At 42.3% G+C, this 27,726-nt stretch overlaps 1 protein-coding gene across 13 annotated transcripts in view; it reads right to left on the bottom strand.

The window, feature by feature from the left end:
* The window catches only part of DMD (dystrophin), a 2,142,101-nt gene that overhangs the window by 64,696 nt on the left and 2,049,679 nt on the right, over window positions 1–27,726 (bottom strand). For all 13 annotated transcript variants that reach the window (XM_062183372.1, XM_062183374.1, XM_062183379.1 and 10 more), the window contains 3 exons: window positions 26,634–26,835; window positions 24,378–24,463; window positions 20,737–20,894 (listed from right to left, as the gene is read on the bottom strand). In XM_062183372.1, the coding sequence (XP_062039356.1) occupies window positions 20,737–20,894; window positions 24,378–24,463; window positions 26,634–26,835 (446 nt within the window). The remainder of the gene's footprint in view (window positions 1–20,736; window positions 20,895–24,377; window positions 24,464–26,633; window positions 26,836–27,726) is intronic.

The following is a 27,726-nucleotide window of genomic DNA, read 5'->3' as shown; positions in this document are numbered from 1 at the left end:
AAAGTTTCAACTCAGTAAATACTATGCATCACAGACAGTACAATGATCTTACAAAGCTCCAGGAGTGGGCATTTGCAGCTGCAGTTAAGTTGATGCTCGGGACACCTGCATCTGTATGGGAGTGTGTCTGCCTTTGAGTCTTGGCTCCACTTCCTATTGTAGCTTCCTGCTGATGCACCCCCCGGCAGGCAGCTGGTGACGGCCCAAGTATTTGTGTCCCTGCCACCGAGGTGGGAGACCCAGATGCGGTTCCTGGTTCCTGACTTCTACCGGGCCCAGCCTTGGCTGCTGCATGCACACATTTGGGAAGTGAACCAATAGATCAAATACTTCTTCTGTCTCTGCAGCTTTCAAATAAAGTGGAAAAAAAATCCTTTGAAATATTTGCCTTCATCTGGCTTACATACAACTTTAGTCATAAATTATTATTGTATGTTCTTCTCAACTTTGTAAGATTACATTTTTTAAAAAATATGTATTTATTTGAAAGGCAGAGTTACCAAGAAGCAAAGGCAGAGAGAAAGAGAGGCAGGGAGGGAGGGAGGGAGGGGAGGGAAGAGGAGGGGAGGGGAGAGAGGTCTTCCATGTGCTGGTTCACTCCCAAGATGACTGCAATACTGGAGCTGTGCCAATCAGGAGCCAGGAGCTTCCTCCAGGTCTCCCACGTGGGTGCAGGGGCCCAAGGACTTGGGCCGTCTTCTACTGTTTTCCCAGGCCTCAGTAGAGAGCTAGATCAGAAGTGGAGCAGCCAAGATTCAAACCGGCGCCCATATGGGATGCCGGCACTGAGGGCAGCGGCTCTACCCGCTATGCCACAGCACTGGCCCCAAGATTACAATTTAATTTTTTATCTTTTTAGATACATTGATCCATATATTGACATTTTTGTGTTTTTTTCTGTTTATTGCTTTTTTTTACTCAAATCTTCCATCTGAGAACAGTTCGGTCTAGAATAGTAGGTGTCTGTTGGTGGCAAATTTTCCAAGTTTTGTTTGTCCAATTTTTTTTAAGATTTATTTTATTTATTTGAAAGGCAGAGTTACAGAGTTCTGGGGTTGGGGTGGAGAGAGTATCTCTTCCAGCCACTGCTTCACTTACCCAACAGCTGCAAAGGCCAGGGCTCGGCCTGGACGAAGTCAGGAGCCGGAAACCCTATGCAGGTCTCCTTATGGGGTGGAAGGTGCCCAAGCAGTTGGGTCATCATCCACTGCTTTCCTAGGTGCATTAGCAGGGAGGTGGATTGAAAGTGGAGCAGCTGAGACTCAAACCAGTGCTCACATGCAATGCCAGTGTTGTAGACAGTGGCTTAACCCTCTGTACCACAATTCTGGCCCCCATGAAAATACCTTTTTTTAAAATTCCTATTCCTTTTAAAGCTATTTTTACTGGGCCTAGAATTTTAGATGAAAAGGCTTTTGGCCTTTGCTTGTTTTTCTTTTGTTTTATCACAATGAAATATTCTACTTTTCTCTTACTTTCTTGTTTGCTAGTGCAGGTAAGTCAGTAGCAAAGCTGTTTGCTCTTTTGAAGGTAATCTGTCCTTTTTCTGTCTTGTATTCTGTTTCTAGGGTTCACTTTACATTATTGCTTAGGATTCCTTGGGCTTCTTTTTTCTAAGATTTACTTATATTATTTGAAAGGCAGAGTTACAGAGAGAGAGGGAGAGAGAGAGAGAGAGTGAGCGAGCGAGTGAGCTTCCATCCACTGGTTCACTCCCGAAATGGCCGGCTCTGGGCCGATTGGAAGGTACTGCCCTGGACGCCCACATCTCATATTGGAGTGCCCGGGTTCAAGTCCCAGCTCCACTCCTGATTCCAGCTTCCTACTAATCTGCACCCTAGGAGGCGGCAAGTATTGGCTCATGGGCCCCTGCCACCTGTGGAGGAGACTTGGATTGAGTCTCCAGCTCTGAGCTTCAGCCTGGCCGGCCAGCCCTAGCTATTGCAGGCATTTGGAGAAGTAAACCAACACACTGAAGATCTGTGTGTGTGCGTGTCTCCCTGCCTTTCAAAGTAAGTTTTTTTGGTTATCATACTTTTTAATAATGAGAAAGTCTGTTTAGTCACATTTTTTAAAGATTTCTTTATTTGTTTGAAAGGCAGAGTTACAGAGTAGCAGAGGTAGAGGCATAGAGAGAGGTCTTGCATTGGCTGGTTCACTTCCCATATGGCCAAAGCCAGGAGCCAGGAGCTTCTTCCGGGTCTCCCACGTGGGTGCAGGGCACCAAGCATTCCCAGGCCATAGCAGAGAGCTGGATTGGAAGTGGAAGCCAGGACTCCAAATCAGTGCCTTTATGGGATGCCGGCAATGAAGGTGGTGGTGGCCTTACCTGCTACACCACAGCATCGGCCCCCGTTCAGTCATTTTTAAAGTCACTTCTAAAGTGGGTGATTCTCATAATTTTCAGTGGTATCTCTTATTTTTCTAACAATATAAATGCAGCTCTAAAAAATCTGTCTCATAATTTTAAAATGTGAATTTACTGTGCGTCTTGCTTCTGTGATCTTGTATTTCTGCTGGTTTTCATTTACCTGACTCTGTGTGTGCTTATTTATTTATTTAGTATATACTACATTGACCTTAAAAATACTTTCTGGGGCCAGCGCTGTGGCGTAGCGGGTAAAGCCACCACCTGCAGTGCCAGCATCCCATATAGGTGCTGTCTTAAGTCCTGGCTACTCCACTTCTGATTGGGCTCTCTGCCATGGCCCGGGAAAGTAGTAGAAGATGGATCAAGTCCTTGGGACCCTGAACCTGTGTGGGAAGACCCAGAGAAAGCTCCTGGCTTCAGATCGGTGCAGCTCCAGCTGTTGCGGCCATCTTGGGAGTGAACGAGTGGATGGGAGACCTCTCTCTCTTTCTCTGCATCTCCTTCTCTCTCTGTATAACTGACTTTCAAATAAGTAAATAAATCTTAAAAAAAAAAAAGCAAGGCAGGGGGTGTGGCTGATACAAGATTCTCACGCATCCCCTAAAATATATATATTTTTGAGGATACCCTGACTTTTGCCAAGAACTAAGAAACACTATTTACTCCACCATCAACAGAAACTTAGTATGAGACATGGGATACTTAGTATCATACAGGTATTGAGCATCTGAGCTGCAAACCCATACTGCTTCTTTCTCTTGGAATGTGGTTTGCTAATAAAGGTCTATGAACACTGCAGACAAGAAGGCAGTAGGGTTTGGAATGAGAGGTCATTTGCCTTGCAACACTGACCACTTGAGCACTACTCCAGTTGTTACCCTTAATTATAAATTTAACAACATTATAATGAGCTGCTTAACCTTGGATTTCCTAACTGCAAAATAGTAGCAATTCAAACAACCAATCAAAGCTTTTGTTGAACACTTTTCTCTGTGTAGGATGCTATCACAGAGGTACTTTATGGAACCTGTTTTGTTGTTGTTGTTGTTTTTAAAGGAATTATAGAACCCGAAGTTGAAAGGGACCGTGCAAGTCAATTCTTCCTTCTGGAATGGCACCACAGGGCTGTAAGACTGTAAGGCTGTAAGCCCCAACTGCTAGCCAGCGCCAGTGTGCTCTTTGAGCCACTCTCTCAACATCCTCCACGTGAGAGGGCAGACATCCTTGAAGGGTGATCTTGACCATTTGTGTACAGGTGCCCCTGTCAGAAGTGCTTTATCACACTGGGGTCAAGTGCACCAGCATAGCAGATGGGAGCAGAGGCCCCAGAGTCAAACCACTAGAGTTCATACCCTACTCTGCCACTTACTGGCAGTGACCTTGGTAAAACAATTTTATCTGTGTCTTAATTTTCCTCTGCTGTGAAATGGAAATGTTAATAGTCATACCTCAGAGTGTTCTTTTAAGATTATGTGAGTTAACAAATGAAAGGGACTTGGAACAGTGTCCAGCACATGGCAAGACCCATGTTTGCTATTGTTATCAGTATACTCATTATGTATCTGACCAGAAACACAGAAGTTCTCAGCTGTGGCACAACTCTGTAGAAATTTTACCAGAGCTGTCATGTCTGTTCATGCTTTTTTTTGTAAGATTGATTTCCTTGAAAGGCACAGTGATTGGGGGTAGGTAGGTGGGTGTACAGACAGAGAATATTCCATCTACTGGTTCACTTTCCAAATGCACGCAACAGCCAGTACTGGGCCAGGCCACGTGTGTGGCAGGGACCCAAGCACTTCAGTCATCACTTACTGCCCTCCCTGGCACATCAGCAGGAAGCTAGATCAGAAGTGGAGTAGCCACGACTCAAAACAGGCACTCTGATATGGGATGTGGGCATCCCCAGTGCAGCTTAACCTTCTGCACTGTAACACCCACCTCTGTTCATGCCTATTCATCCCTGTTCATTTCTTTCTCACATTTCTTTCTCAATTGCTGTTGTCCTTAGAAAACTAATCTCTAAATATGATCTACTGGGAGTGGTACCTCAATTTCTCAGAACAGTGTACTTAGATTACTTCCTTTTGTAGGCTCACATGTGGTTTTTACTCCACTAACATCTCTGGATCAGTGTTTTCTAGTGTGTCTAGCTGATCAATCATCTAGCAAAACACTTCATGAAAATAAGGTCAAATTAATCATGGAAACATGCACATCACAGCCACCTCTTAAAATTCTTAACACACGTTATATTAAAAGCAAAGAAGGCCATTAGTAAAGGAACATGTTCGACTTTGTTTGACACTTCAGTTTCTACACTTACTAGTCATGGATCCCAAGACCTTTACCCTTTTTTAACTTACAATGTCTGTGAACAGTAGAAGGTATTAATGCCATATTGGGCATTATGGGAAGTACTGTTGTTGGCTCTTATCCAATTGGGATTTTTTTTTTTTTTTTGCTATGTCAAGGACTTTCCTATCAGGTTGAGCTAACTGCAAAATCCCATCAACATCTTTAAGAATCCTCTTATAACCAATGAATTAGCCATTCTTCCCCACTGTGGGTAATGTTTACATTTTAGAATATACATTCTGGCTTCACATCAAAAAGCCACTGGTGAAAATATGAAATAGGCCAAGGTCAAATATGAGCCATACCACTGCAGCCTGCACCTGAGGTCAACACAAATCCACGATCCAGTCCTCTGTGGCTGTTGAACTATGACTTCTCCCAGTTCTATGCTCACCTAGCCTCTGCTGCACATGTTTCTCTATGGCTGTAGACAAGGACAATGAGAAGCTTTGTCAAAAGAATTTTAAGTGTTCAGCTACAGTGTGCACCATAACAATCTCTTGCTCTACTGGTCTAGAAACCGACATTAACAAAATAATCCTTTCTAGCCAGCAGATAAACCTTGATAGCAAGGCAATAATTTGAAAAGCATTACTAATTCAGCTGGCTTGAGATGCCCACATCCCATTTGGAGTACCTGCAACAGAATCCCACCTCCCCTTTCAACGCAGCTTCCTGCTAGGAGACCTGGATGGAGTTCCTGGCTCCTGGCTTGGGCCATGGCCCAGCTCCAGCTGTTGCGTGCATTTGGGGAGTGAACATGTAGATCGAAGAAACTGATCTTTCTCTCTCTCTCTCTCTCTCTGCCTTTCAAATAAAAAAGTTATAAAATGAGTTTATTGGTGCTTATTCCAAATTGAGATATATATATATTATATTTCCTAACTGATGTTTAAATGACTGTTTAATAAGGGATTAAAATGCATGCTGCAGAAGAGGAATTCCTAGTTAATATAGAAAGTTACACCAGTTTCTGTCCACTCTGAAAGCCAGAAAATGTGACTATGAGTTAGCAACCCATGTAGGTGTACAACATAAAAGAAGGAAGCTGTGTGTCTGGGATACATTTCTAAAGGTATAAAAAGTGCAGCATAAGGAAATTAGCTCATTTCCCTCACTGCTGTTGGAATCCTTAGGAAACAAGTGTCTAATTCTGGTGGCTACAACTGAGCTAGAACTTAGAGCAGCCTTAGCAGAGAGGCACAACGATAATTAACGGGTTTGAAAGACCTGAGGAACAGCTTAAGGGAATTGGGATGATTTAGCCATGAAAAGAGAGAGAGAATGAGCAAGAAAGAGTGGTTGAAGGGGCCATTTAATAACTGTTTTCAATTACGTGAATGGCTCTTGCATAGGGGCCTGTGACCAGCTGTTCAGTCCCTCCACTGAGAACACAACAAGAAGAAACAGGCTTAAGCAGCATGAAGAATTTAGGCTGTAACTCGTTCGGAAGAATTTCCTGATGCTGAACGTTGTTAAAGCATTAGTGTGAATTACCAAGGGAGGCTGTAGCATGTTCTCTTCTTTCAAAATACTATAGATGCTCTGGTGCTTAAAGGTTGGAAATTTTCAAGTTTCTCTCTAGCGCCTAAGATCCAAGATCCATCATTTTGGCTCTTTTAAAACTGCTCGCCTATGCCAAGTGACAGTACTGAACACAAGATATGGGGATTTACTTTCTTGCTCTGTTTCAATCCTTCATTTTTATGACACACCATTCTGTATCCTAGTGGTATATTCCCTCTCCTTTTATCCGGCAATAAAGAAGGAACGAATTAAAAACCAGCAAAGTATCCATAAAGATCTAACAGAACTAAAACTAAAACTCAGCTAAAATTACATTTTGATCACTCTAGCAAAAACATATAGGGATAGACTGAGACAGCTGGAAGACAGTGTGATGGCATTTCTGGCACTGACATGATCTTTGTAGTCTATTCGTTGACATACTTACAGTTCACAGATAGACTCTTCTCTCGGTATCAAGGACGACCTTGCCTACACGCTTCATTGCCAGTTTCAAGCCATTTAAGCAAAATCTCTTAGAAAGGCACTTTGCCCTGGGTTTTCTTGGCTTTGTCTTTGCTTTTGTTTGCACAGCACCTCGCTTTTGCCCTCCTATGGCTGGTACCCCAAAGGGAACACTACCGCAGCTCCTTCCATTAAGGCAGCCACAGTTTGAAAACACCATCCTTTTCTGTTGGTCCTCACCTCTCAACGACTGTCCACAGCATGGAGGCTGAGGAAGGAGGCAGCTGCCATTCCTGCTGCTCTCACAGCACATCACAGAGAGGCCTGATATAAATGTCATCTTTATACAAACGTCACAAGGTACAAAGACAGCTAAAGACATCACAATAGCTTGGATCTGAAGAAATTTAATTACCAATATAATAAATCCGAAGGTCATTTCATGGAAAGTGTGGAAGTGGGAGACTGGCCAGGGTTCAGAGCAACCTTTGGGTTTCTCTGATGTTGTACATTCCATAAACCCAGGGGCAATCAAAGGCCAACTGGCTGCCAAGGGATCAACCTGTTTCTCAGTTTTCTCCCAGGTTAGCAGTAACAACTCATGGCTACAGAAAGAATGTAACTGGAATATTTCCCCCCAAGCCCTGTAGCTCACCCACCGGAGACATATACGTCATATTTTTAAGAGAAGTCAACTGGCATCTCAATCGTGAAGTAGGCAAAAACCCTGCTGACATTTAATGAACTGAAATAATTAGGATATAAAGAAGTAAGAATTATGCAAGAGATTGTGCTCAGTAACTCAGATAAAAACAAGGAATTACCTCTCCGGAAACAATCCTTGACTATATTTCCTTTGCTTCTTTCCTAAATGGAAGGTTATTTAAAGGCAAGAAGTATGATTCTGGATCCTCAGTAAAGGCTTGTTGAACTGAATGGTGAGTGGGAATTAAGCAGGAGTGTGATGATGATAAATGGAAGGAAGGAGCCGGCATCCCATATGGGTGCCAGTTCAGTCCCTGCTGTACGTGCCGGGGAAAACTGTAGAGAATGGCCCATGTACTTGGGCCCCTGCACTCACATGACAGGCATTGATGAAGCTCCTGGCTTCAGCCTGGCCCAACCCTGGCCGTTGCAGTCATCTGGGGAATGAACCAATGGATGGAAGATCTCTCTCTCTCTCTCCCCCTCTCCCCATCCCTCTGTAACTCTTTCAAATAATAAGTAAATCTTCAAAAATAAAAAGATCCACATGAAAACAAAACAAAAAACTCTACCTAGTCATCCCAAAGAGCAAAAAAATTAAACTTGTAACGATTGAGGAGTATAAAACAAAATAAGCACCTTCTCAAACTGCCCCAAGTTTACTTTTAAGCAGTTTTATATAACTGTCTATTGGTTTGTCTGTGATGATGTCACACATAAAAGGTTAAGAGACATTGTCCAGACTTAAAAGGGATGTTCAGAATGACCTGGCTTAAAACATAGGAATACACACAAAAAAAGGGACCTCAGAGACAGGTAGCATTGCTCTGGTCAGTGGTTCTCAACCCGGCATGATGCTGGCAGTGTTTGGAGACCTTCTGCTTGTCTTCACTGGAGGATGGGAGCATGTGCACTCTCAGCACCTAGCAGACAGGAACCAGGCTCTTTCTAAACATTGCACACTACACAGGCCAGTTCCCCAAAACAAAGAATTAGAATTATCCGGGCCAAAGTGTCAGTAGTGCCAAGACATTAGATCCCCCCGTTCTAACGTTAACATCTTAAATAACCATGGTGCATTTGTCAAAACTAAGGGACTAACACTGGTTCATCACTGTGGACTACACAGCCGACTTCTCTGGAAGCCCTGCAGAGCAGGAAAGAGGCAGGCAGCTGTCCTGCACTACACATAAATGGGGATCTATGGTAGGCCTGCTCAACTGCTGACAGGCAGCGAAATGCCACACTGGCTCGCCTACTGTGCACAGAGAGAACAGAATAGTCCGACGACAACAACAACAACAACAAATACCAAAATACCCAAACTGAAAGTCACAAGGCAACATTCTAAAATTGTAGACCCTGCTTTGAAATCAGGTTGCCTCTCAAACAGCCAAATCTAAGCAATGTATGTCAAGATGAATAGTCCCAGACATTGATCAAATCATGGAAAATAATTATGCCAACAATGTAAGAGCAGGTCGGCTTGTGTGTGTGTGTGTAAGTTTTAATTTTGTTTAGTGTAGAGTTCCTGCCCATTTAAAAGAAAAATAACGAAATATACAAATATCGAATGCATGCACACGCATATGCATGAATAGAATTTCCAAACATTCTTATTGACAGAAAAAGGTAAATTTATGAACAACACTGGGGGGCAAACCACAGATTTTTTAAAAGGTTAATCTCTTCTTCCTGGCTATTCTTATTTGTCATTTTCACTAGTAAAATGTACTGTTCATAAATCCAAATAACCATTTCAATGCCACTGCCATTGTTAATAGGTAATGGCATTAATAGCCAGCAGATCAACCTTTCTGGTCCTGATTGTAATAGGCCTTAGCATTTGGAAAGATTTGCTGAATTTAAATTTAGCCAAACTGTTTTGTGAATCATCGTCTGTACACAAAGATTTAAAACTACAAGGAGAATGGCTAGTCAGTGTCAGACGGAGTAGGACGGGCAGTTCCTGAATGTTCCCTGAGCCGTTAGTACAATTTCTTTAATAACTTCTAAATCTACCAAGGGCATCAGTGGAATATTTTACATAAGAGGAGGAACAAGAACAAGTTGTAAAGAATATTAATGACTCTTCTTCCAAACAATCCCAGTTTGTATGAAAATCAAATGAGTGATACAAAATAATCTCCATAAAACTATTCAAAACCTGCATGTAACACATAAAACAGAAGGAAGGTGACATTTTGATCCTCTTAGGTACCGATACTTGTATTTTTCCTTCAAATTGCTGAGCAAACTATAGGGCAGGAGCACAAGGGATCATTTGTAGGAGGTTCCACACAGTGTTTCTTCTTGTTCTTAGTGTATGCTGCTTCTGTTCAGTAAACGGGCTGCCTCATATGAAAGGCCCCACTCTGTGTACAAGATTGTTTTCCGCATCTTCTAGTTCTGTTACAAGAAGATCAGGTAAGACTTTGCTGACAGGGGATGAGCTTTGAAAGAAGCACATTAATCCACTTGGCTTTCTACTTTTATGATATTTAGCATGGAATCAAAGAAACTTGGGGATAAGTAATTCTTGAGATAATTCTGTTTTATGTTACAGGTGAGGAAAGGCCCAAAGAGGTTAAGGAAGCAGCTCAAGATTATCATTTTAATCCTAAGATATGTGTGCTTAGAAAGTCTTTACAAATGGAGGCCAGTATCTTTGGAATCTTTAATTTGGGAGTGCTAGAGTCTCTCATCTTTAAGTAAGGAGCATTACTGAGGAGCACGCCCAGGTACTAAATCCTGAACTGGGTTCTAAGCGGATCTACTGAGAGTCCTGTGAAGGTCTAAGTGAATACCCTTTGGTACCTTCTAAGTGAATACACAGTGGCATCTTCTCTGACGCCGACCTTCCCCCTTACCGTTGCCATGACGAGTCCTTCATGCCATTAGATGCTATGGCATACATGAGCTACAGTCTCTGACAGGTGCAGGTCAACGTACAGCGAAGTAGTAAAAGGGAAAGAAAGAAAAAAACTACACTGCTTCTGAGGGCTTGCTACCACAGAGCTCACGCTGTATGTTTTTGGTATTAATATCAATGGTGGAACAAGCGAAGAGCTCCCCTCAATTAGTTTCTTCAGAAAACCACAAGCCTGATACAAAACTGGTGTTCTCCCTTTCCTCTTCATCATCCCCCAAGTGCCCCCTCATACACTCTGCCTCAAGGTGTTTTTGCAGCCATGAAAGTGGGCTTATGAGTCCCCAGGCTTCCAGGATCTTTTCTTGTTTGACGTAAGGATTGAGAAGTCAACAAGTGTCTTCCTTAGACCAGAAGTAGTAAAAGGCTTCCCGTAACTACTGTCTTGGGTTGAAATCACGTATTTTACTTAAAGTTCTGAAGATAACCAGCAGGTTGGAGGCCAGTGGTTACTGCTCTAAATATTAATCAGGACTCTGAATCACCCATTAAGGATAAAATCAGCCCAAACAATAACACATGGTGATTAGCCACTCTTCATTTACATGTTCAAGGACAACGTCCTGACCTTAGGCTCTGCACTCCACCTGACTAATAAACCAATTAACACCATGGCCCTGGGGAACCTAAGCACAATTTTAAATCTATGCAAATCCCTGAGTATACTCAGTGTTACTAATTTATGCTACAGAGTTCTTATTTAACAGAAAGTTTCACATCTGCTTAGGCAGGCACAACTATATAACTAGATATCACGGAACATGCTTTCTCAAGTATGCATCAGGATATATGCAAAGGCACACAATATAAACTTAACTCTTCCCTTAGTGCCTCCCACAAGTACATACATCCAGTTCAGGAAAACACAAACATTACAGGAATGCAAAGCAGCGCTGGGAACTCCAGAGAACTGCAATCGGCAGCATGACCATAAAGCATGAGGGACTGTCAGGGTGATGTGTCGTCACAGCAGTGGCTGGGACATGACTGCATGGATCTGCCTGAACTCAGGGTGCTGACTGCCGACTGCGGTAAATTCTAGAGTACGGAAAGACAATGTCGCTTTAGAAAAGAGGTAATATAAAAAGGTTTTGGCCAGTGGCTCAGTAGGCTAATCCTCCGCCTTGCGGTGCCGGCACACCGGGTTCTAGTCCCAGTTGGGGTGCCGGATTCTGTCCCGGTTGCCCCTCTTCCAGGCCAGCTCTCTGCTATGGCCCGGGAGTGCAGTGGAGGATGGCCCAAGTGCTTGGGCCCTCACCCCATGGGAGACCAGGAGAAGCACCTGGCTCCTGGCTTCAGATCAGCGCGGTGCGCCGGCCACGGCGGCCATTAGCGGGTGAACCAACGGCAAAGGAAGACCTTTCTCTCTGTCTCTCTCTCTCTCTCACTGTCCACTCTGCCTATCCAAAAATAAATAAATAAATAAAAAAGGTTTCAATGTTTTACCAAATGCCAACCAAAAAACTAACAAAATCAAAACACCTAGCTGTTAGATCAGGGAATCAAGGCATGCTAAGGGCCTTGGAGAGAGAAGCAGGTCCCAGGGGGAAATTTTGTACTTTTTCTCACCTTACATAATCTTTGGTAGCAAGATCTTTCCATTAAAAAAAAAATCCAACCTACAACCCTGAGAGAAACATGGAAAAAAAACACAAATGGTCAATGTTGAACTCATGCTTCCTTATTTCCATGATTTGGGGAGGGTGGAGGGCAAGTTTGCTTGTGAATTAGAAGACATGGTGTATAAAAAGGAGTGCAGTGTGCACACACACACACATTTCTCTCCCCTTAGTAGTTCTACCTTAACTTTTCGGAGGGAGGGAGGGAGGGAGGGGAGGTGATAAGGAGAAAGGAAAATCAATAGATTTGGTCACAACGAAGCGCCACTTCCAAAGAAGACTGAAAGCGAAATGACACATGCTTTTCCTTAGCAGTAAGTGTACCAACGAAACAGGTTTCCACTGCAACACAAAACCATCTTCAAAATACTGGCAAAGAAAATACTTGTCAACGCACACTGGGAAGTTAACGAAACAAAGCACAACAAATTAAATGTGAAGCTAAACTCACAGCTTGTAATTTTTGAAAGTAACAGCAATTGTAAACCAATGATCAACTCAAAACAATGAAGGTAATATTCTGAGAAAATATCATTCCTGAAAAGTGCAGGAATTTTAATCATTTGCCCATGAGCAGGCCCAGTAGGAGCTCAGGTCTCTCAGCATTCACAGCTTTCTTTGTGGAGGGCTGAGTTAGACTATGAAGGGTCTAACTTTGAATTCTGAGTAAGGTTACCTCTGCTTATGAATGCCAATCGGCAGTTACTAGTGACTATCCATCAGTCCATAAATGATGTAACAAGGTGATCTATGCAACCAAGGGCCCACAGTTTGATCAGAAAATTAAAAAAAAAAAAGCAAAAATAAGGCAGGTATGATTTTTAGGAGTTATTTTAGGGATGGAAAATATAAAACATGATCAAATGGCCTGGGGAATGTTGTCTACTCTGTGACAATGTCTCTTGACACAGCATTTCAACATCTGCAGAACAGCAGCATCTCACAACTCAAACCTCATCTACAGATATTTGCTTGTAGATAAAAGAAACTGTTAATCTTGGTAGGATGCCCCATGGTACTTATTCTCAAGTGATGATTATCTTTCATTTAAATAATCATAGCTAGCATTCAGTGGGCATCTCCTGTGTGTCTGCCATGGTCCTAAGTGCTGTGTCTCCACTGGCTCACTTAATTCTCACAACTAGCTCAAATGCTTAGGGATCAGGAAGGTTAGGAAACGTACCCATGGTCCCACATACAGCAAATAGCAGAGCTAGGATTTAGACCCACGCAGTCGGTCTTCAGGGACTGTGCACTTAATCAGTCTGCCACTCACTATTCCAGATACTCTAGAAAGATTTATTATTTATATATGAGGTACATACATATACTTGTTCTCAACAGTTGAGGTTGTAATTTATTCTCATTTCCATATCATTCTATATTACAGCAACTGTGAATAGATGATATTCATTTTTGTCATATGAATAGAAAACAGAAGACAGATGAAAAAGCCAGTTACTCATTTTGAATGCATGAATACAACAGGAGGCAGGAAACAGATGTAAAATAAACAGATTTGGACACCCTAGGTGTAGGTGAAGCATACTGAATATAAAGTTGGTATCCTTGATTCCATCTAAAGAATAAAGTCCTTCAAATGTTTGCAAAAGAAAATACTGCAAAGACTGCCATGGTGGAAGGGGGGAGACACTTCTCAGGGCACTCTGGGAGTCATGTAAAAGTATGGTTTTCCCACTAAAAGTATGACTTGGTTTTATTTAAAGATAAACTAGACTCCTGCACTTGGGATTAGTGTATATTAAATAAAGATGTGTGTGTTTCTGTTTGGGGTAGATAAGATCATTTATCCATTTCATCTGATTACAATTTAAAATTCATATGGAAGATCACATTAATACTTTGTGAGTTCAGTTTAGGATCTAAACTACTGGTCAAAGTCATGACATGATATGCATAATTGCACAATGTGCAATATTCATTCTGCCACACTGGACCTCAATTTCCTCATCTGAAAAGGGAGAGACGGGGACAACCCCAAGGTCCCTTCAGGCAGTCTGTGTGACTCACTGCCAGGGCAGGCTTCACCTTATTTAAGGTCACACAGATCAATCTATTCTCTCCACAGGGATGTTTCCACGGAATACAAAAGAGGCATTAATTGAAGCTTCATTTCTAAAACAAACTAGCTGCAAAACCAGCACTACCAAAGAGTCAATTTCTCAGCAAACAGGCAGTATGCAGTTAATGCAGAAACATAGCCTGTTGCCTCATTTAGTATCGATGAAGAGGCCACGGTCAAAGCCCCAACCTTGTAGTGAATAGTCCTTTTTAATTTCTTTAGATGTGACTTCATTTCCCGCCTTAATGGGTAATTAAGTCCCTTCAAGGACCTATACTGACTTTTAAATAGATAAAAATTTGTATGTAGACCTGATGGGTAGTTTCCTTTCCTCTTTTGGAGTGGTTAGTGGGGGCAGGGTATAGGCTAAGGCAACCTTTAAAAGACCATCCACGGGAACAGGCGTTATAGTGTAGTGGGGGACCCTGGCATCCTATAATGGAGTACCATGTCGAGTCCCAGCTGCTCCACTTTCGATCTAGCTTCCTGCTAATGTGCCTGGGAAGGCAGCAGAAGATGGCCCAAGTGCTTGGGTCCCTGCCACTCATGTGGGAGACCCTGGCTTTGGCCACTGGAAGATCTCTTTATTTCTGTCTCTGTCTCTCTCTGCCACCCTATCTTTCAAATAAAATAAACCTTTTCTTTAAAAAAAAATCATTCAGGGGTGGGGGTTTGGCCCAGTGGTTAAGATACCTGAGTCCCATATTGGAGTGCCTGGTCCAAGACCCAGCTCCACTTCTGAACCAGCTTCCAGCTAATGTGCACCCTGAGAGGTAGCATTTGGTACAGCAGGATGCTTCCCGGGATGCCCCCATGTTGTGTCAGAGTGCCTGAGTTTAAGTCCCAGCTCTGCCTCCAATTTCAGTTTCCTGCTAATGCATGCTCTGGGAGTCAGTGCTGGCTCTAGTACTTGGACCCTGCCACCCATGTGGCAGACTCAGACTGAATTCCAGGCTCCTGGCTTTGGCCTGGTTCACCCTTGGCTAATGCAGGCATCTGGGGAATTAATCAGCAGATAGAAGATCTCTGTCTCTCTCTCTCCTTCCTCTCTGCATGTCAAATAAATACAAAGTTTAAAGACAGATCACCCAGAAACTACTGCGCATGAAAACCCATCTCTCTTCCTGCCACTTTGGGGCCCTTGTTCAAATCAGAAGATTCAGTACATTTCTATCTGTTCCAACGTGAACAAAACTGTTTTCCAGTAGGTAACAAAAAACAAAGGGAATAAAAGCACTACCCCCTCCAGTCAACTTCCACGATGCAAGGTACGCATTTGTAGGAGCGAGGAGTACTTCAGTGCCTGTTTCTTTAGGCACGTACAACCAGTAGCCTTTGAATACAAGGTTGCTCAAGGAGCCAGCGCAGTCCCATTCCCAAAGCCTTACACTTCAAACAAAGGGCAGAGGGTATATGCACTCCTGTTATCTTTCCCTACAGCAAACATTGTATTTTCATGCACGTTGCACAACAAAAAGCAAGGTGACCCGCCAGAGCACCTGGCCCAGGGAGAGCACATCAGGGCCAGGAGGCAGATTCTGAGAGAAGCATTCATAATGGATCCATCCAACATGACTACAAATCAACAGCAACTTGAGAGACTCCCAAAATCTATGTAAGCCTCACCTGGCTCCTTTCATAAAAGAAATGCACAAGATCCTACCAGAAACATCCAGTGTGTCAATACTGCAAATTCATCTCTCTTCCCCCAGATACTTGGCTCTCCCGTGGCCCCTGCTTTACTATTGCGCCTCTTATTCTACCTAGGACTCAGGGGACATGTCTGTTGTTTCGTCTCGGAAGGCTGAAAAGCAGAATTATGAGAAACTACTAATTTGGAGAGGAAGTACCAAATGTAGAGGTAGGCCTCCTGGACTAGGAATCAAACTCTTCCACAAGCTGAGGGGCTTTAAAGGCACAAAAAGTTGCTCTTCTACTTAGAAACTAATAAAAACAAATCCCCTACAAAGCCTGCCCATTCCTATTCTCCTCAAAGTATGGTGAGGACTGGGGCCGGTGCTGCGGCATAGCAGGCAAAGCCGCTGCCTGCAGTGCCGATATCCCATATGGGCACTGGTTCAAGTCCTGGCTGCTCCACTTCCGATCCAGCTCTCTGCTATGGCCTGGGAAAGCAGTAGAAGATGGCCCAAGTCCTTGGGCCCCTGCACCTGCATGGGAGACCTGGAAGAAGCTCCTGGCTTCAGGTTGGCCCAGCTCCGGCCATTGCTGCTATCTGGGGCATGAACCAGCAGAAGGAAAACCTCTCTGTCTGCAACTCTGCCTTCAAATAAATAAATAAATCCAAAAAACAAGGTAAAGTGAGGACTAAAAGAGAATTCATGTAAACAAAGGTAAAGTTTGCTTAGCAGCAACAGTAACATCATTTAAAAAAAAAAGTATTTATTTACTTGAGAGGCAGAGTTACAGAGAGAGAAGGACAGAGAGAAAAGTCCTCCATCCGCTGGTTCACTCTCCAAATCGTTGCAGTGGTGGGAGCTGGGCAGATCCGAAGCCAGTAGCCAGGAGCTTCCTCTGGGTCTCTCACACAGGTGCAGGGGCCCAGGCACTTGGGCTATCTTCTATTGCTTTCCCAGGCCATCGCAGAGAGCTGGATCAGAAGAGGAGCAGCTGGGACTCGAACTGGCTCCCATATGGGATTCCAGCACCACAGGTGGATGCGTCGCCTACTGCGCCACAGTGCTGGTCCCTAGTAACAGTATTATTTGTGAGTGCAAGCACAATCATTCCAAATGGGCAGGAGAAGCATATTCATGGCAGTGAGAGTAAACTCAGCAATTATGGAACCAGATTCGGAAAGATCTGAGTGTTAGAGAAATTAGGATTTATTCAGTAGATATGAAGACAGACATGGAAGATTTTTAAGGATGGTGTCAAATGGCAAACACTTTTTTCTAGAACCAGTATAACAGTCCTAAGATCAAGGAAAGAGGCGGGGGTAGGCGTGGAGTCCTTAATAGGAGGACAGTGCAATGACACATATGTGTGATGAGAAGGCCTGGAATGATGGAAAAGTGTCAGTGCAAAGGAATCAAACAAAAGATGCTGCTTCTCCTGAAAAAATAAAAAGTTGTGCTTCACTCATTTTTTTTCTAATTATCAATGTTGGAAGAGTCCAGCAGTGCTCCAGGACCACAGCGGAACCTTGATGTGAGACACATCAAGATCAAGACCGGCTTGGTGAAGCCAAGGAAAAGGTGGTGTACAAAAAGAAGCAAAACAACAAGAGGCAAAGACGGAAAAAATGAGAGCTGAAGACGGTGAAAATTAAGCCATTAAAAAGCAGGCGGAGATCCTGCAGGAGGGGTGCATGGTGATCCCAGATTGTCAGCGCAGGCTGAAAGCTGCATATGCCGACCTTCAGCAGATACCAGAAAGCGAAAAAGGATTGGAAGAAGCTGAAGAGTATAAAGAAGCATATTTAGGGGCCAGCGCTGTGGCGTAGCAGGTAAAGTCACCGCCTGCAGTGCCGACATCCCATATGGGCACTGGTTCAAGGCTTGGCTGCTCCACTTCCGATCCAGCTCTCTGCTATGGCCTGGGAAAGCAGTAGAAGATGGCCCAAGTCCTTGGGCCCCTGCACCCGCATGGGAGACCCGGAAGAAGCTCCAGGCTTTGGATTGGCCAGCTCCAGCCTTGCAGCTACTTGAGAAATGAACCAGAGGATAGAAGACCCTTTGTCTCTGCCTCTGTAACTCTGCCTTTCAACTAAATAAATAAATCTTGGGAGGAAAAAAAGCACATTTAGTGCTGGATTTAGAAGCCTAAACTTTCTCTGTACACGATGTTTTTTGCATGAAATCCTGGAATCCATTTTCCAATTCACTATTTTTTTTAAATTTTATTTATTTATTTATTTGACAGGCAGAGTGGATAGTGAGAGAGAGAGAGAGACAGAGAGAAAGGTCTTCCTTTGCCGTTGGTTCACCCTCCAATGGCCGCTGCGGCCGGCGCATCGCAATGATCCGAAGCCAGGAGCCAGGTGCTTCTCCTGGTCTCCCATGCGGGTGCAGGGCCCAAGCACTTGGGCCATCCTCCACTGCACTCCCGGGCCATAGCAGAGAGCTGGCCTGGAAGAGGGGCAGCCGGGATAGAATCCGGTGCCCCAACCGGGACTAGAACCTGGTGTGCCGGCGCCGCAAGGCGGAGGATTAGCCTGTTAAGCTACGGCGCAGGCCCAATTCACTATTTTTGACCATCGCTCTGTGTTCAAGCAGTCTGAGAATGCCACTCCTTTTATGCTATTGCATACATTTTTCTTTGCCAGATTTAATGCATCAAATAAGTGTGTTCATCTAATAAAAAATGCTCAAGGAAAACATTCAGAACATACAAACTGGTCGAGAGGGAAGAAAAAGGCACCTGTTACCCCTGTTCATCTCTTGACTGATTTCTTCCCAGTGTCATGAAAGATGTTACAAAGAGCTTGGAGACTGGCTAGCCAGGAGGCGTTTGACTACTATGCCAGGATGGACTGAGTTCAAAGTTTCGGCAGTGAGAAAGGGGCGCTGCTATGACAGAGCTGGAGAAGCAAGCAATCTAGAGACCCAGGGTTCACGAAGAGGAGGCCTCTAGCAAAAGGCCACAGCAGGCAGAGATGCAGTGGGCTGCTCTCACGATGAGGTAGGCAGCACCAGGCTAAGCGGAGCTTCCGCTCAGCGGCCTCTCTCCTAACAACACGAGGGCCAGAGGCTGCACGGCTGCTGATGAGTCTGCACAGTGGTGTGACAAGACACAAAAGCCCCAGTCTACCCGGAACACTGCCCAGTCTACTCTGCAGCACAGATGATCAACGCTTAGTAGAGCCGACAAGGGTCTATGTTCTGAACCCTTCACTCAGACCAGCTCACCATATAGACATACGTGTGTATACACATGCAGAGGAACACGTGTATCTATGTTTCATGGCTACAATGCAAAATGCAACGAGGGCCAGCTTTATGGCGTGGCCAGTCAAGCTTTCACTTGCAATGCTGACATCCCACATCAGAGTACTGGCTGAATCCCAGCTGCTCCACTTTTGACCCAGCTCCCTGATAATGAGCCCAGGAAAACAATGGGAGAAGGCCTAAGTACTTGGGCCCCTGCCACCCATGTGGGAGACTGGAATGGAGTTCCAGGCTCCTTGTTTCAGCCTGGCCCAGCCCTGACTATTGCAGCAATTTGGAGAGTGAACCAGCAGTTGCAAGATCATTTGTTTGCTCTCTCTTTCTCTCTCTTGTGCATGTGTTCTACCTTTCAAATACATAAATATTTTTAAAAAAGAATATAAAATGCAAGTGAAACTTGATTAGGGAAACTTGAAAGGGAAAACAGTGATGAGGAAAAGAGTCACATCACTGCAGGCTCCTTTGTAGTTGGATTTTTGAATCTGGATTAGTTATGGCCATTAATAATCATTGCATGGAAGTTACTTGTGTTTGCATCCTGGAATAGAAATATGAACACAGCAATATGTAAAAGCAAACTTGGGCAGTGGTAGTCTATTTACATTTCTGAAATTTGGGATGAAAAATGCATTATTTCTCCCTATCTATTTTATCATTACAAATAAGTTGCCATCATTTTGGCAAAATAATCTGTACCACTCTACATAGATTTCTTATGTGTACATTCAATTACGTTGCCAAATTAACTACTAAACTGTTTGAATCATCTAAATATTCAAAGTCTTCTGCAGGAAGCTGCCCAAAGTTTCATCCTAGTCTACGGTCAGAGACCATAGGTCTAACCCAGTTAGCTCCAAAGCTTGTTCCATTTTGTAAATCTCAGCCATGTTCATGGGATTTGAATGGATTGAGAAATCCCCTACAAGGAAAACAGCCCTTAGCATTAAAAAAATCAGAACACTGTGAAAAATGTGGTACTGCAAGTACCTGACTACTTCAACATGGGTGGTATTACATTAAAACAACTTCTGAAGAAAAGGCATCTGGATATATATATATCAAAAGCCACAAGAATATTTGTATACTTTAGTCTGGTAATCATAGTCCTGAAGATTTATCAAACTTCAAAGCAAAGAACAGAATGCATAAAGATGTTCATTATAGCATTACCTACCTTACTCAAAATAGCATTACCAAGCAATGTAAACATCTGTCAGTGGAGTGCTCAGGCATTTGGTAAGAAAAGGGTGATTCTGCGGCACTGAGCATGGTGTAGGGAAAGGTGGCACAGAGAAAAGCCAACAGGGCAGACATTAACAGAGTACAAACCTCAGCCCTTTTTATAAGACTGTGGAGTTTTATCATAGAGGCCTTGTAGTAGGAAAATTTCAAAGCTGCAAAGGAGGATTTTTTTAAAAAAAAATGATGACCATGTTAACATTTAACAGGCCACAACAGACTTGGGGGAAAACCAGGAGACCGAGACACTCACCTACAAAGGTTATTTTCTAAAGCATTTCTGTGGCAGGAGATTTATCCCCTCCTACCAAGCTCAGGAGCAGTGGGGTCCCTACTGCACATGCAGATGTCTTTTCCTTCCTCGGCACTGTCTTTGTTCCCAAAACCCAGAGTCCCAGAAGCTACTTCCTAGAGAGGTTTCAAATATTCCAAATCACGGACCTACCACTTCAAAAAAGAGCTACAGTGAGAAAGCCAAGTTATGCTGGTTTTTTTTTACAATTAATTTCTAAAATACAAAAGCATAAGTATATTACTTGAGAAGGTGAATAACTTACAAACTGGAAGCAGCTTCTGACACTTGGTTCAATGTTACTGCCCCCAAAGGACGCAACTTCACCCAATTGTCTTGGTATTTGGATAGAATCATGCAGGAGGAGGCCCAGCCTCCGCTGGTCACAAAATCCTGTTGAACTTGCCACTTGCTTGAAAAGGTCTACGGAAGGAAGAAAAGAATTGCAACAATAAGAATAATACAGCACTAAGTGGATAATAATAGAACCTAATGTCCAACTCAATTCCAGTACCAAGAATAGTCACTATTACCACAGAGTGGTGGTGGTGGGGGGGAAGGTGTTCCTTCTAATTTATGCTAATCTGCACATTTATTATTTTGTAGACTAAGTTAATCACTACTGTGCATATATATAGATGTAGTTTATAGATAAACTATAGCTCTGCATGAGATGCAAGTTTATATACAGCTTTGGCACTGGAATTTTCCCTAAGCCAGAATACAATCCTTTGGGAAATATTTATATATATATATATATATATATATATAGAGAGAGAGAGAGAGAGAGAGAGAGAGAGAGAGAGAGAGAGATTCAAAAATGCACAGAAAATGGAATGAACAGATAAGTTTACTGTGGTGCATAAATAAATTTGAAATTCATGCAAATAACTATAGGATATAACCACTGTCATGTAATAAATGTTTTAGCATTAGGAGCCACAGAACTAGGCCAAAGCACCATTCCCTTTGAATATCAGAGATGCAAAACTGAGAATTCTTTATGACGTCACTATGATCGAGCTTCTGTAGGTGTGCCCACAGGATGCCGTGCATATTGTAATAAGCTCACACCCACTATTCTCTGTCATTGACTTAGCATGTGTTTGTCTTTTCAGCTGCAGAATGAGATTGCCCTGAGGACAGGAACCATGTCTTAGTCAACTGTGTGTCCAAACATCTAAAGTAGAATAGTATTGCTCCACGAATAGCAGGTACCCAATACATGTGCATGACAGAATGAAAGAACATAGCAAATGCTTCCAAGGAATGTTTTGTTCTCAGAAATACAAGCATTGTAATCATACTCTCTGTTCACTTAGAAGTTGCCAATAAAGGTAAACCCAAAAAAAGCTTTCTGTATCCATAAGCCCCTCTTAAACTCTAAGAATTAAATAGCTTAACCAGCTATCTAAGATGGTCAGAATAAAATTGAAACCACAGGCATAGCTTTGCACCGTCTCTCCATTACACATACATAGATATTTTTGGGCAAAGTTATGAATTATTTTTAAATGTCTCACTTTGCAGTTATTATTTTTAACAACCTTTATATTCCTTCTTAGTCATTAACTTGAAACAGAATCTCAAAATGCCCTTAATGATTCAATTTGGTATTTACAACGTGATACCTAAGGTTAGATTCGGCAACCTATAATTAATAATGACAAATTTTAAAGAGGGCAAGACCACAAGAATATCGTTTTATCCAAAATATGAGGGTACTTCAAAATGTTCATAGGAAAAGGGAAATAAGAGGTAAATTTCTTCTGTGGAAAACATTTTGAAACCCATGCAATCAAGGGGGTCTTCAAAAAGTTCCTGAAAAAGAGGTATTACAAAAAGAAATAATGCATGGATTTCAAAGTTGTTTTGCACACAAATAAGCTTACCCTTTAATTCCATTTTCCAAAAACATTTTAAGGACCCTGGTACAATTCTAAATGGCTAAGAAAAGGGGTAGCCATTTGGCCTAGCACTTTAGTGGCTATTTAAATTGCCTACATCCCATGTCAGAGAGCCTAGGTTCAAGTCCCGGCTCTGCTTCCAATGACAGCTTCCTGCTAATCGGGACCCTAGAAAGAAGCAGGTGATGGCTTGATTATTAAGGTCCCTGCCTCCCATGTGGGAGACCTGGACCAAATTCCCAGCTGCTGGCATCAGCCTGGCCCAGCTTTGTCTATTGCAGACATTTGGGCATTTAACCAGCAAATGAGAATTCTGTCTCTGTCTGCTTCTCAAATATTTTTTTTTTTAAAAAAAAAGCTGTTTAGTTATTTTTCTTTGGTTCTTAGGATAAGAAAATTCAAGGAGAGACTACATAAAATTCACATCTAAAATGGTTTGTGGGGGGGGCAGCATCCTTTGAGCTTGTGTGGGAGACCCTGAGGAGGCTCCTGGTGCCTGGCTTCGGACTGGCGCAGCTCTGGCCGTTGTGGCCATCTAGGGAGTGAATCAGCGGATGGAAGACCTCTGTCTCTCTCTCTGTAACTCTGCCTTTTAAGTAGATATGTAAATTTTTAAAAATAAAATAAAACAGTTTGTAGATTTGGCTGCTTATTCCTAGAGGAGAGATAAGCAGTAGGACAGAGTAGCTTTGGAGGAACTCAGCCTCGTTTTTCTGTGGCCTGTCTTTAAGCTCAGCACATCCCCTCATTTATGTGTGACCAGGCCTTAGAGCAAAATAGAAAAGACCAGATAGACTTGGTTTGTTTAATGTTCCTACAACAAAGTTTCCTCCATGTATTTAAAGGGGAAAAACAAGCACAGTGCTTCCCAGTGGGAATGGATGGTTTCTTGGTCCTCTACGAGGGATGGAGAATATCCATTCTGTGGCCGTATATGGTCTGGCCAAGACAAGCACAGGTGGCACTCGAAGTTCAATAAACCTATGGCAGGCTAATTCTTAAGTTGATAATTTTGTTCGGCCTGCAAATGTGGTTAGAAAAATCCAAATGGCTCTTGGCAGAAACAAAGGTCCCTACCCCTAAAACCCGTCACTTCTCTAGTATTTGGGTTTAATTGGGTTTAATCTACAATTTTTTTTAACTTATTTGAGAAGCAGAGCTACAAAGAGAGTGAGATAGACAGGTGGGGACACACACACACACACACACACGGGGCAGGGGGGTGGGGTGGGGGGGGACAAGATTCCATTTGCTATTTCACATCCCAAATGCCTGCAAAAGCTGGGGCTGATCCGAGCTGAAACCAGGAGCTGGGAACTCAATCCCGATCTCCCACATGGGTGACAGGAACCCAGGTGCCTGAGCCATCACCTGCTGTCTCCCCAGCATCAGCAGAAAGCTGGATTCGGGAGCCACAACTTAAACTCAGATGTGAGATGTGGGCATCTTAACCAGCATCTTAACAAGGAAATTCTGTAGGGTGGTACCTACCCTTTAACAAACAGTAAGCTATGTGTCTCTCAAATGATAAAATGTTAGTCACGTCACCAGAACTGGGTATGTCACTAGAACTGCAGTAAGATGATTATAAAATAAACAATGTTTCTAGAACATGAGTGCCAGACAATATTCTTTAAATAAGAATCCAAAGACCAGGCAAATGCAGGGATTAAACCTTCACATTTATTTTTCTGACTTCTACAAAGGGGTTAGGAAATCAGGCTTTATCCCCTAGGAACATGTGTTTTATTCAGACAGTCAACGTAACATAAAATAATGCTGGGGCTGGAGAAGTTAATCCTTGTTCTCTATTTAAATACCTGCAATTTAATGTTTGACAGGGAACAGTACAAGCCAAATTTTATGACACTCTAAAAGCAGTTCTACATCTTACACGAGGAACCTGCTGTCACTAAGAACAGTATGTCATTTTCCATCTAGAACTGGGGTGATTAGCCAACATCAATAAAGGAATACAGAGTTAATACACATGACTTACATCTGTACTTATCTTCCAAATGTGCTTTACACAGAGAGATGATGCCAGTTTTAAAAGACAGGACACGGATCCTCCCCGTACGTCCCCTATTACGAAGAACCAAACCAGAAAACGTTTACTGACACTTCCTCACACAGGAAACATTTTTAGTTAAGAAACAACAACAACAACAAAAAGCACTGGATATGGAACTTTACTCACATTGGTCACTGTTTTATTTAAGGTTGTTAAGAACTTTTCCAAGTTCATTATCTATTTGGCTGATGACCTAAAATACACTGGAAATCTTAACACAACCGGTGAATATTTACCAAGCTTTCAATTCTTAAAAACCTTTCTTTACAATGAGGGGCAGGGGGAGACACTTCTGTTCACCCATGGAGAGCAACTTTGGCTTAAATCAGTAACTGGAAGACTTCCAACAGTGCACCAAGCTATTTTGGTTACTGAAGCAAATTACCTACTTTGGTTACCGAAGCCCAAAAAATTACCAGCAACTAACTGCTCTGCTCTCTTCAACACTCTTTCAGATTTTCATTAGACTGCCCCTTATTGAGAAGAAAATTAATCACTTCAGGCCCTATGACACATAATGTAAAATATGAACATTTATTTCCATTAGAAAAATGACACACTCAATTAGAAAGCATTCAAATACATGCTCCAAAAGAGAAATGGAAAAGTAACCTACTGTTACGTCAATGTTTTAATATATATGCTTTTACTTTACATATAGAAAGCTAAAATACCGCATTCTACATAATCAGTTTATTAACAAGCTTATTTTATCCATGAGAACAAACGGAAAATAAGAATGAAAAATTTTCCATTTTGTAGAAAATGCCTTTCAATAATTTTTCAGTTTCTTAATTATGGAAAGCAACCAGACCTTATTCAGTTGTTTAAAAAAAAGAAAAGAAAAAACATTTTAGACTAACTCTGCCACCTATCACTACTTACTCTTAAAGGACAGGTCCCAGCTGTGGTTAGCTCTGGTGAACAATATGCTCAACTTTCAACTATTAAATTCCTCAAAGAGAAATGTTAGAAATTCCTACCACTGAAGGACTGTCTTATCCTTTTTCCCTCTTAGGAAAAGGTGTATCAAAGTTTAACAAATAAACCTTATCTAGTAACTCAGGCCTTCAATGAGTTAAAATTGTCCTCAAATAATCTTCAGGCAGATAGAATGGAAGTTACATATTTAGAATCCATTCACATGTCTTTCATGCCATATGGCAAAGAAAATGGTGCCAAAATATATTTGAGGGAAGATCTGAATACAAACCCTTATCAACACAAAGGTAAATGTAATCCACACTTAAGATCTAACATGTTCAAGGACCTGGTAGACAGTTATATTGAATTCAATAGGCAGGTGGTTTAAAAAGCAATCCCTTATGAAAGTAACAAAGAAAAAAGGCATCAATATTTGCGAGCGTGGTGGCAGAAGTCTAGCACAAAGGCAAAAGGCAAAATAGCTGATATTCAATTCCTCTCAGAAAACCTTCCCAGCTCTCCAAATGGGAATATGTTCTTGTTGATGTGTGAAATGAGGCATGTAATAATTCTGAGGTCTAAGAAGAATTCAGTTCGAAAACCAAGACCAATGCCTTCTGCTCCCTTACTCAATTCCTTTCATTAAGTTCAAGACAAAAATTGTAACTGGAGGGATCTCCTGTGTATAATTCAACAGAAATAAACAATTGCTCTCTGAGAGTGATGAATGGAGGTGTCAAACTGAAATGTCCTAACACCTTATTAAAAAACAAGACAAAACCAACACTTCCTTAGTTTAAGGAGCTGAGTTGGCGACATTAAGGGCTTATGTTTATTCTGTTTGTCTTATCAATTCATAATCTTCCGCAAATTCCTTCTCAGTATCAACTAGGACAATTCCATGCAAGCATCTCTAGGGACAGAGAGAGCGATCCAGCCTTCAAGAGCATGGAGCATTTTCAATATACACAGGCCAGAAAGGGACAGAACCAATAGCTATACATGAAATCAGTCTACTATCCGAAAAATGAATAGCTCAAGGTTTTGTTTGTTTTCTAATCTGAGAGCAATCTATTCTCTCTCACCTCCTAGCTTATCAAGATATTTTTCAAGGCACATAAATACGGAAATGATTTACCGTAGGGACAACACTAGCTCTACAGCTTCAGAGGCCCTGTTGGAATGCTAATTACTCTGCCAACATTCTGCAAGCTAAGCCTCCCTTGACAGAGCTGGAAGAAAACTTGCCATACGTACGTATCATAAACATTCAGCAGCCAGTTGAGACACATATCCACGCAGAGAGGGACGTTGACCAAATTGTTGTGCTCTTGCTCTAGGCGATCATACACAGTGGTTAAACAATTAATGATCTGCAGGATATCCATCGGCTGGTCATTTTGCTTGAGGTTGTGCTGGTCCAAGGCATCACATGCAGCTGACAGGGTCAAGAGATCCACTGCAAGAACCACATAAAACCACACGTGATTCTTCAGCCTTCCTTTTATTTTCGGACTCTTGGTAGGGTTGTCTCATACCCTTCACTGACCTCCAGCTGAACCCCTCCCTTGCAAAGGTGTTTGGGAGCTCGACCATCTGAGCATGTTCTAAAATTTCAGTGGCACAGGATACCACGTGGGCAGACACAAGTTTCCATCCCCAAACCACTAGGGAATATCTAAGAGTTAAGGAAACCTATCGTGTTCTGTGTAAGCAGAACCATTTCCACCTGAATAATAACAATAGTCATAATAATAATAAAAGTTTAGTAAAGATTTTGAAACAGTCTGGCAACTCTTTCTTCTATTAGTATTAGAGAAGGTCAGATTAATCTGTATGATTAGGACTGTGTAAACTCTATTTCTAGCTGTACATTTATAATCCTAAGTGGTTTCCCCTTTAAAATATCCATCACCGAAGCATCTCTCTGCTACCTTAACCTGAGGTGAAAAAATAATCAACTTCACTAAAATTTTCCATAGGCCAACCGAAACCACTTCATAACTTATCCAATTTTCAGACCTGAGGCTTATTTATCTCCCCTTTCACCTTCAAGCTGTATTATGCAATGTACTTTTCAAGTTCTCTAAGAACTTTGTAAGACTGATGGTAGGGAGAGGGCACAATCCCTCGGTCTAAGGTGGTTATTTAATCATATGCTGCAACACAAAAATGTAACAGAAATCAAACTTCAACCTCGTCCAATATCGGCATATCACAAACTTCATTTGCAAGAGTCATGAAAAGATGCTTTTCTCCAAAGCAATTTACCAGTCACATTGCAAGTGCAACAATATGGATTTTATACCACTTTCTACACCTAGGTTCTGATTGCACTTCTCAGTCCTTT

The sequence above is a fragment of the Lepus europaeus genome, chromosome X (assembly GCF_033115175.1).
Source record: "Lepus europaeus isolate LE1 chromosome X, mLepTim1.pri, whole genome shotgun sequence".
Classification (NCBI taxonomy): domain Eukaryota; kingdom Metazoa; phylum Chordata; class Mammalia; order Lagomorpha; family Leporidae; genus Lepus; species Lepus europaeus.
The sequence above is the reverse complement of the archived record's forward strand: the minus strand, read 5'-3'. Positions and strand labels throughout refer to the sequence as shown.